Source organism: Gymnoscopelus microlampas (assembly GCF_963454915.1).
Source record: "Gymnoscopelus microlampas genome assembly, chromosome: 10".
NCBI lineage: Eukaryota > Metazoa > Chordata > Actinopteri > Myctophiformes > Myctophidae > Gymnoscopelus > Gymnoscopelus microlampas.
In genome coordinates, this window is record NC_139947.1 from 17111899 (window position 1) to 17123558 (window position 11660).

General features: G+C 42.8%; 1 protein-coding gene across 1 annotated transcript in view; it reads left to right on the top strand.

Annotated features, from left to right (window-relative positions):
* Positions 1 to 10495, top strand: part of plxnd1 (plexin D1) — a 115366-nt gene extending 104871 nt beyond the window's left edge. The window contains exon 36 of the mRNA XM_084069745.1: positions 9261 to 10495. Coding sequence (XP_083925871.1) covers positions 9261 to 9377 — 117 coding nt within the window. The 3' untranslated portion in view covers positions 9378 to 10495. The remainder of the gene's footprint in view (positions 1 to 9260) is intronic.
* Positions 10496 to 11660: the final 1165 nt, after the last annotated feature.

An 11660-nucleotide genomic window follows, 5' to 3' on the forward strand; every position in this document is an offset into this window, starting at 1 on the left:
TTATTTCGCCTCGCTCAGGTGGAAGCCAGCTCCTAAAGTGGTCAGACTGTCGGAGGGAGGTCGCAAACGCCCTGGTCAAGTCCTCGCGCCGCGAGCTGAGGGAGGGGAGTCCTAGGCGGCTACAGGCATTCCTGTAAGATGTAAAATCCCTGCCCAAGATAATCCGCACCGCCCTGCGTTGGACCCTCTCGATGGCCTTTGATTGGACGCCAGTAAGGCCTGAGTGCCAGACTGGGGCGGCATACTCCAAGGTTGGTCGGATGTAGATTGTGAATATGGAGGTGAGATCGTCTGGTGGGATGGCAGAGTTTTTCAGGCGTCTGAGGAGAAACAACCGCTGGCTGGCTGTTTTACAGAGATGGTCCACCTGTTCGGACCATTTCAGGTTGGACTGGATATAGATTCCCAGGATCTTCAGGGTTGAGACTTTCTGGAGTTCGAGGTCATTTATTGTTAGATTTGGGAATGTAGGGGGGGATTTTGTTGTGAAGAAGTGCAATACTTTGCACTTCTTTGGGTGCAGCACCATTTTTCGCTCGGAGGACCACCTCTCCAAATCAGCGAGGTCCTGATGGATGATAGATGGAGCGTTCAGTGAGCGCACCTCCAAGAGGTTGAGGTCGTCCACAAACTTCCAGCGCTTGGCCGTTGCATAGCTGCACCATAAAATACAGCATTATATACACACATTGTTTGGAGCTTGACAGTCTGTAGATGGGTGAATAACTACAGTTGAAACACTTTTAAACCCATTTATCATTTTTTTCGTAGTTACTGCACTTTGGCTTTGTAGGGCAGTACGTATAGCTGTGCTGTGAACAATAAGGCTAACAAGTACAACGAATGATGTCATTGTATAACTTTCTTTTATGGCATTGTATAACTTTATTTTATTAATAACAGTACTGTATGGCATTTTGTTTAAACTAAACTAGCTATGGCAGAGTAAGAACAGCTCAGTAAATTCGACTTCACCACCTTGGGAGTTTCACCCAAGGAAACAATTAAAAGTGCTTAAGTAACCACACTGAATTACAACACAGGTCGGTATTTGTAAAGAAAGGGAACAGAGACGTGCTTCTCAAAATGACAAAAGTGATTTATTTTAAACCAAATTGAAATTACTGTTAAAGAAGCGGTTTATTAATCAGCAGGTGGGTTAGGTGTAGCCGCAAGCAACTCTTAGATCCTATTTTGGGTTTCAGAGGCTAGGTGCACATTACAGACAGATATACAGCATGCAGTGGATAGATGGGGGGCAAGAGCCCTCCAGGCAGTCCTCCCACACAGCACGACCACAGTCACCTCCACCCCGATCTGGCGCACACAAGAAATAACAATTACAACAAGTGGCAGTTGGGTTATCACAATGAAATAAAAAACACAAAGGAACAACAAGGGTCTAAAAAGGGGGCAAAAGCAGCCACGGAACTACGCCTACTGTATAAAAAAAAAGAAAAACAGTAGTACAATAGAGTGAATGGACTACTGTATATTTATACATGAAAATACATTATAATAAGAATACAGAACATATTACCTCAATAGTTAAGGTGTGTGTAAGAGGAGGGGTGGAGGGGCATTTGGTCATCAACACTGATGCATAGAGAGGGGGTGGAGGCGCCTGAGAAACATATAACCATCTAAAATAGATACAATGACCTTAACTCAAAAAGACAAGCTAGTGCATCAGATAAGCCAGTGCATACAAAGAAATGCCAAGAAGAAAAAGTGAATGGGCGCCAGGTTTTATAGGGTAGGGCCGTAGGGGATAATCAGTGATGACTTACACCTGAGGTATTGGGGGTGGACACAGAACCCTGAATGAGGACAGGTCTCCCTGTTACATAAAGTATTGCTTGGCTTAATTTTTTATAACATAGTGTAGTACTTTTTTTCATACTATTGTGTCAACATAGGAACTGAATTAATAACAAGCTAAACTCCCTTTTGCATCAACTCCTCCAAGGAACAGGCCATGTGATGTAGTTGGCAGGATTTTACTGAAGAAAAGGTGAAATGGAAAGCAAGCAATTAGACAAATAATCATACATTAATGATGATGATGATATTAATAATGGCCCCGGCCATTTGTGCCAGATTACATCTTCCGCCATTTTGTGTTTTCTTCAAAACACACTTTGTGCTATTACTCCTACAGATTTTGTCCAAACCTCACAGAAATTCACACATTAAAACTCACACATAATCTCTGGGGTCATCTGATCAAGATGTATGAGTCTGATTTTTCAGATCCCATCCCAATTGGCTATGACAGCCTTCCGAAGTTTGCGGGTAGTGGCGAAGACCTGTGCTCAGAGGAGCACACTTTTCTAGTCTTTATTGGTTTCCTCTTAACTCAGTAGGGTGATTTATTTACCACAAAACTTCTGTTACTCTACCCTTCCCTTGAAGAAATGGGTACATATCTACCCAATGTTTCTGTAACTGGGGCACTTCTTGTGTAAAATAAAAAAATAAAAAAAGTGTAAAAGCATGTATGTTTTTTTTCATACATATAGCTACTATACCTGTGGTGCAAAAGCAGCAGAAGAAATTATATTTTATAACTTCAATACTACTAATTATATCTTCATATAATTAATCCTTACTAATGCTCATGATAATAAGGTACCATATTTGTCTATTTGGTCTGTGTCTCAGAGGAGGGCTGTGGACAGTTCAGAAACCCTACCAGTGACATCATCGATGGGGAATCCAAGCTAACAGAAACGGCAGGCTTTCTATTCCTGTAAAGTTAGCGTGCTATAATGGAAGACATTGTTCTTGCGTTAATACAAAATAAAATGAAATATAATCTTGTTTGAAAAGAAAAACCTGTCTAACGATGATGTCACTGGTAGGCAGCCCTCCTCTGAGACAGAGACTGAGTAGATTTATTTTTGAGCGGTGCCAACCACTCCTATACATGACTTTGTCCGTGTGTCCGTATGTATGTATGTACAGGTCCTTCTCAAAAAATTAGCATATTGTGATAAAGTTCATTATTTTCTGTAATGTACTGATAAACATTAGACTTTCATATATTTTAGATTCATTACACACAACTGAAGTAGTTCAAGCCTTTTATTGTTTTAATATTGATGATTTTGGCAAAAAAGTAAAGAAAAAACAAAAATCCCTATCTCAAAAAATTTGCATATTTCATCCGACCAATACAAAACACCAGAAAAGTGTTTTTAATACAAAAAAAAGTCAACCTTCAAATAATTATGTTCAGTTATGCACTCAATACTTGGTCGGGAATCCTTTTGCAGAAATGACTGCTTCAATGCGGCGTGGCATGGAGGCAATCAGCCTGTGGCACTGCTGAGGTGTTATGGAGGCCCAGGATGCTTCGATAGCGGCCTTAAGCTCATCCAGAGTGTTGGGTTTGGCGTCTCTCAACTTTCTCTTCACAATATCCCACAGATTCTCTATGGCGTTCAGGTCAGGAGAGTTGGCAGGCCAATTGAGCACAGTAATACCATGGTCAGTAAACCATTTACCAGTGGTTTTGGCACTGTGAGCAGGTCGTGCTGAAAAATGAAATCTTCATCTCCATAAAGCTTTTCAGCAGATGGAAGCATGAAGTGCTCCAAAATCTCCTGATAGCTAGCTGCATTGACCCTGCCCTTGATAAAACACAATGGACCAACACCAGCAGCTGACATGGCACCCCAGACCATCACTGACTGTGGGTACTTGACACTGGACTTCAGGCATTTTGGCATTTCCTTCTCCCCAGTCTTCCTCCAGACTCTGGCACCTTGATTTCCGAATGACATGCAAAATTTGCTTTCATCCGAAAAAAAGTACTTTGGACCACTGAGCAACAGTCCAGTGCTGCTTCTCTGTAGCCCAGGTCAGGCGCTTCTGCCGCTGTTTCTGGTTCAAAAGTGGCTTGACCTGGGGAATGCGGCACCTGTAGCCCATTTCCTGCACACGCCTGTGCACGGTGGCTCTGGATGTTTCTACTCCAGACTCAGTCCACTGCTTCCGCAGGTCCCCCAAGGTCTGGAATCGGCCCTTCTCCACAATCTTCCTCAGGGTCCGGTCACCTCTTCTCGTTGTGCAGCGTTTTCTGCCACACTTTTTCCTTCCCACAGACTTCCCACTGAGGTGCCTTGATACAGCACTCTGGGAACAGCCTATTCGTTCAGAAATTTCTTTCTGTGTCTTACCCTCTTGCTTGAGGGTGTCAATGATGGCCTTCTGGACAGCAGTCAGGTCGGCAGTCTTACCCATGATTGCGGTTTTGAGTAATGAACCAGGCTGGGAGTTTTTAAAAGCCTCAGGAATCTTTTGCAGGTGTTCAGAGTTAATTCGTTGATTCAGATGATTAGGTTAATAGCTCGTTTAGAGTACCTTTTCATGATATGCTAATTTTTTTAGATGGTTTTCATGAGCTGTATGCCAAAATCATCAGTATTAAAACAATAAAAGACCTGAAATATTTCAGTTGGTGTGCAATGAATCTAAAATATATGAAAGTTTATTTTTTATCATTACATTATGGAAAAGAATGAACTTTATCACAATATGCTATTTTTTTTAGAAGGACCTGTATACTGTATATGTGAAAACATCTGTTCCATTCCTGTTGTCCCCTGAAGATGAAAAGGTCGAGCTCGTTTCCCTGACCCCCAATTGTTATAATCGATCGTTCCTTCCGACCGACCGAGAGGCATACCGGACCGAGGTGGAAGGGCAACGCTGCCCTCTAGTGGATACATCCAGTTTGTACATGCACATGTTAACCCAGAGTACAGAAGTCCTGACGTCACTCGTCCATCCCCTGGGTCGTAAAGTAATTTCCCTATGGAGAATAACATTGGGTCATCATAGAATCGTCTCATAAGAATTGTGGTCCAAAAATAAACAAACTGCCTCGGCGATATTGTCAGGGAGGAGCCTCTGCATCGTTTACGATAGTCAGTCACTCATATTTGAAACAGTCCGTTTCTGGCAAATTTAACTAATTCGGCAGAAGTAACATTAGCGTTTTCTCACCGTCAGTTGATGCTTCATATCCATAAGAGTAAAACCGCCGGGGTCATTTGTTTATGTTTGGAACACAGTTCTTAATTGACGCGATATTAAACACGTCTATGGGAATTCAGAACAGGAGGGAAAAGGTTTTAAAGGTTTACGGTTCTAGAGGTTTTAAATCTTCTAAAGCTCTAAGGTATTCTCTAAAATTCAAATGGTAGCCGATATGTCCTAAGTAGGCCGAACGTTGTAGAGTTGGAATGAGTTCGATGAATGTTAGGGACCAAAAAAAATGTCACTACAAAGTACTACCAATCAACTCTAAATTGCCTGAAACGTACTGTACTCCTAACAGGTTTTTGGGGGGACAATTTTGGCCTCCACACTTAGTGATTTTTTCGGATTTAACTTTCGTTTCGGTAGTGACCAACTTTCGTTTCGGTAGTGACACAATGGTAGCCGATATGTCCTAAGTAGGCCGAACGTTGTAGAGTTGGAACGGAGTTTGTAGCTAAAAGTATGAAGGACTAGTTAGGGGTCAAAAAAACGGGCCAAATACATAGTGACAATAACGTCAAGTGTGCTCGCTAAATATATACTGTTAGGCACATACGTGAAATGTGTCCTCTGCACTTTAACAACTAACAGCCTCAAATCACTCTAAGATTGCCACATTGTTGACCTGACCTGGAATCGTACCCAGGACATCTAGGACCTTTGGTTCACCAGGTAGGCCCACTAACCACTCAGCTATGGCACTCTGATTAACATCATGTCAGAAAATGAAAGGAAGCAAAAGTCTGACTATACTGAGTCAGAGTCAAGCTTTACAAAATGTAAGTTGTGTAAAAAAAAGTCTGACTATACTAAGTTGTTATTTGTTTGTTTAAGTCAGGCTATACTCTACTCAGAGTCATAAGTTTACAAAATGTACTAAAGTACAGTGAACGTCTGTGCGGTTTGTCTCCATCACTGAAAATCACGTACATGTAAACAGATATAAAACTGCTGTCCTGTGCAGTTGGGGTGAAAAAACACAACCATTCCACTCCTAATAATACCTATTTGATTTGACATCCTGACTTGTTGCTGTGGCTGAGCCTTGAACCTGTTACCTGCGGCTCACTAGTCAGTGACTCTATCCATTCACCTACAGCTGTTTCCTTGAAATCTGTGGTTCTAAAACGTTTTGTTGTCGACCCCCCAAATTGACATGTATTTGGGCAGTGGACCCCAATGTGAAAAGTAACACATTTATTTAAGTTATTTGTCTTGTTTGTTGTTCAAGTCAAAGCACCAGGAAGGCTGTATTTCTTGGCCAACAGTTAGCTCAATGGGTTGAGATGCAGTATTCATGATCCAGAGGCCATGAGTTCAAATCCCACTGGTGTCTTTACTGTGATGCTTTCCTTTGCAGCCTGGCTTCCAGAAGATCAAGTGAAAACCACCAGGAAGGCTGTATTTGTCATCCAACTGCTTAGCTCAATGGGTTGAGATGCAGTAGAGCGTCTGTCCAATAACATGACTTGACTTGACTTGACTTGACTTGACTGGGTTCGATTCCCACTCTAGTCAAGTGTCCCCGGTAACTTGGGGCAACGGATAAATTGACTGATATCCTTAGTGATGCTTCCCTTTGCAGACTAACTTCTAGAAAAACAAGTTAATTCTAGAAAAACAAGTTAAAACCACCAGGAAACCTGTAACTCTCAGCCAACAGCATAGCTCAACTGGTAGAGCGTCTGTCCAATAACATGACTTGACTTGACTTGACTGGGTTCGATTCCCACTCGAGTCAAGTGTCCCCGGTAACTTGGGGCAACGGATAAGTTGACTGATATCCTTAGTGATGCTTCCCTTTGCAGACTAACTTCTAGAAAAACAAGTTAATTCTAGAAAAACAAGTTAAAACCACCAGGAAACCTGTAACTCTCAGCCAATAGCATAGCTCAACTGGTAGAGCGTGGGTTCGATTCCCACTCGAGTCAAGTTGTGGTTTTAACTTGTTTTTCTAGAAGTTAGTCTGCAAAGGGAAGCATCACTAAGGATACCAGTCAATTTATCCGTTGCCCCAAGTTACCGGGGACACTTGACTCGAGTGGGAATCGAACCCACTCAAGGCAAGTCAAGTCATGTTATTGGACAGACGCTCTACCAGTTGAGCTATGCTGCTGGCTGAGAGTTACAGGTTTCCTAGTGGTTTTAACTTTTTTTTTTTTTTTTTTAGAATTAACTTGTTTTTCTAGAAGTTAGTCTGCAAAGGGAAGCATCACTAAGGATATCAGTCAATTTATCCGTTGCCCCAAGTTACCGAGGACACTTGACTCGAGTGGGAATCGAACCCAGTCAAGTCAAGTCAAGTCATGTTTTTGGACAGACGCTCTACCAGTTGAGCTATGCTGTTGGCTGAAAGTTACAGGTTTCCTGGTGGTTTTAACTTGTTTTTCTAGAATTAACTTGTTTTTCTAGAAGTTAGTCTGCAAAGGGAAGCATCACTAAGGATACCAGTCAATTTATCCGTTGCCCCAAGTTACCGAGGACACTTGACTCGAGTGGGAATCGAACCCAGTCAAGTCAAGTCAAGTCATGGTATTGGACAGACGCTCTACCAGTTGAGCTATGCTGTTGGCTGAGAGTTACAGGTTTCCTGGTGGTTTTAACTTGTTTTTTTAGAAGTTAGTCTGCAAAGGAAAGCATCACAGTAAAGACAGCAGTGGGATTTGAACTCATGGCCTCTGGATCATGAATACTGCGTCTCAACCCATTGAGCTAACTCTTGGCCAAGAAATACAGCCTTCCTGGTGCTTTGACTTGAACAACAAACAAGACAAATACATTTATTTTTTCACCATTGTGTCACTACCGAAACGAAAGTTTGTCACTACCGAAACGAAAGTTAAATCCGAAAAAATCACTAAGTGTGGAGGCCAAAATCGTCCCCCCAAAAACCTGTTAGGAGTACGTTTCAGACAATTTAGAGTTGATTGGTAATTTTCGTTTCGGTAAAATTTATTTTACCGAAACAAAAGTTAAATCCGAAAAAATCACTAAGTGTGGAGGCCAAAATCGTCCCCCCAAAAACCTGTTAGGAGTACGTTTCAGGCAATTTAGAGTTGATTGGTAATTTTCGTTTCGGTAAAATTTATTTTACCGAAACGAAAGTTAAATCCAAAAAAAAAAAAAAAAAAAACTTAGTATAGTCAGACTTTTTTTTACACAACTTACATTTTGTAAAGCTTGACTCTGACTCAGTATAGTCAGACTTTTGTTTCCTTTCATTTTCTGACATGATGTTAATCAGAGTGCCATAGCAGAGTGGTTAGTGGGCCTGCCTGGTGAACCAGAGGTCCTGGATGTCCTGGGTACGATTCCAGGTCAGGTCAACAAAGTGGCAATCTTAGATACTCTACAACGTTCGGCCTACTTAGGACATTACAGAAAATAATGAACTTTATCACAATATGCAATTTTTTTGAGAAGGACCTGTATGTCCACAAACATTGATGACAACATCAATACGGGGGTCAATACGGGGCTCATCAAAGGCACCACTCACTTTACACAGGGTGTGATTTTTAGCGGCGCTAGCCGCTCTATACCTTTAGGTATAGAGCGGCTAGCGCCGCTAAAAATCACACCTTTAGGTATATATACCTTTAGGTATAGAGCGGATCCTGCTCTATACCTGACTTTGTCCATGTTCACCGTCAACGTTCTGATTGGTCAGACCCGTCAACGCTCTGATTGGTCAGACCCGTCAACGCTCTGATTGGTCAGACCCGTCAACGCTCTGATTGGTCAGACCCGTCAACAAAGTGATTGGTCAAGCTTCACGTGACACATGGCTATAAACACATTATAAACACATATCGATGACAAAATGTATCAAAGGCGCCGCTACCTTCACACAGGGTGGGATTTTTACCATTATCATGAGGATCAGTGAGGATCAATTATGCGAAGATAGGTTGAAAATGGGTGAAGTCGTCCTGTAAGTGAACAAAAGATTACAGCCAGTCGTTCAAAGAACAGAAGAGATTGTCAATAATACTTGCATGCAAACGTACAAACCATTAAAACTGAAAAAAAATATATCAAATAAATTCTTCCCTGTTCACCAACCAATGCGACATGTTGTGACTTGTAAATCGGCTATTTTCAGTGTGCGGTGCACAACCAAGTATAAATCAGGCATTGTACCTTTGTCCTCTTAACCCTTTGTTTTTTCTGCCCTCTCTCACTTTCTCTCCCCCCCCTTTTGCTGTCAGGTGGTGAGCGCTCTGGAGTCCAACCCCACCGCAAAGCGCACTCAGCTGCACCACAAGTTTGAGCAGGTCATTGCCCTGGTGGAGGACAACATCTACGAGTGCAGCAGTGACGCCTGAAGCCGCCAAATTCTCCACTCTGCCGGCCACCTCTTCTTGCTGGCTCGGCTCCTGCTGCCAACTGCCTGTCTCCCTACCTAATATAGTAGCTGGGAATAACCGAGGAGTTACCCTTCATGCACAGCATAATATTCAGTGTTCATTTAACTCTGAGAGGGCACAAATGTAACCAAACGGATCCGTTTACGTTACATTTGTACCCTCCCACAGTGGCAAATGGATAAATGAACACTGAGGATTTTACTGTGTAGTCCTAATTATTCCCCTTGTCGAAAGTCACGGACTGGAACGTGTGAGAAGGTGGTGGAGCCAGGGACTCAACACTGCCCCTCGAACTTCTCACATTTGTGAGTGGTTCTGGAGTTCCTGTTAATCTGGGAACGCCGTATCTATTTCCTAGACTATTTCCCCCCCAAGACACAGAGACAGTTCTGGTCTGGTCTGGTCTGGCTTTTGCTATAGCCAGGGGAACTCAAGAGATGAGGCTTTTCATCGATGACGTCACAGTTACTGGACCTGAAGCCCTGGTGGCGATCTTTTACGCACTGACCCCCCTTGTCTTAAAGGGAACCGAGCCAATGATGCACTGTACTGTATGATAATGTCAATAGCAATATTTATAGATGTGTTCTAATGCTTTCAAGTGGCCTGTACATCAATAAGAGTATGAATGAGACCGACTGACTCCTCCCATTCCCGAAAACCTGCAATGTTCTCAGGTGTGATTGGTGAAGATGAAGAATGATTCACTCCCATCGGTGCTTTGAACTCGTGTCCCAATGGGGCTTTGTGGGTTGATGATGGGTTTAGGAGGAGTTGAGAGAAGAATAGAATTAATTTTATATAGGTAATGATTTCCACGCCATGGAACTGCCTGTACAAATACTGAACTTTATTGGACCAGATATAATGTGGTTCACTGGGAAGAACTGCATCATATAGTTGTTGTCTGCTTCTGAATAAATATGTTGGAATCAGACCAATGGACAAGAGGGAAATTTGAATTTATCAGAAATAATGTGAGCTTAATGTAATCAGAGGAAAACTGTCTGAAATGACTGTATTTGTGATGCCAAATTATTTGTCTGAGTTTGTGAAATAAATCGCAGCATTTAGAATTTTAATGTGCCTAATCATTACACGCATTTATTGTACCAGTCCTCATTCTTTCCTCAAACATTTTAAGAAACATTCAAATGTGGCCCACCACCCAATGACTTTAAAGTGGCATCTGGAACATTTCAGAGGCTTGTAAATAAATGCTCATGAAACAAGCGAGCAAAGAGAGACAGAAAGAAAAGAAATCTCACAGACATTTAACTTAATTTTTATTACGGGACATAGAACAACTTCTACGATATCCAAGCCTTTATACAGTCAACGCGATTAGCATCTCCTTAACCGCGTACAGACAAATGTACACATCGACCACACTCACTCGCTTTCGCTCTCTCTCTCTCTCTCTCTCTCACACACACACACACACACACACACAAACATACATAATATTATACTTTACACTCACCCACACCAGCACGCAAAACCACTCAATCCCTCGCAGGGAGGCAGCTTTCTCCCTGCGGAGGTTCTTTGCAGGTCCATCTGGTTCCACTCAGGTCCCAGTCGACGCCAAGAGCCAACTAACCACCTCAGCTTCATCATCGTAAAGAAAAGAGGAAAGCGAATAGAGCGACCAGGCGGCGGACAAGCCGTGGCCAGGGCCTCGTGGTCATGGGACATACCAACCACACAAATTTTAACCTAATTTCACCTAAAGTATCCTTTTAAACAAAATAAATCCTTTAAAACACATTTCGGGCACATATAATCATGACATTTTACATTAACAAGAGTTGACGTGAGTGATTTCATCCGGCGCTGTCTTCAGATTGCGCCTTCTTTCCCCTCATACCTCACTATTGTGTGACTAGCAAGCGCTTTAGGGGAGGGGGGGACCATGGAAGGCGTTCAGCTGGACGGTCATCAAGACAACGCCCCGGTGTTGCCGGATTAATCTCCATCTGAACGCTTTCCATGGTTTATTGGATTATGAATACACATATGGTGGCCTTTGAGTATTATAATGTCTGCATGAGGTCAGCCCCGCTCCAGTGGCCAGGTGCAGTTAGACCCCTCCCCTCCCCCACCCACCCCACTCCCCCCGCAGCAGGGCAGACGGACGAGAGGGAGGTGCAATCGAGAGGACTTGCCAATAGGACGTAGTTGCTGCTGCTTTGGCGATGACGGTGGAGTCCCCCCAGGTGTGTTCGGACGGGTGGGGAA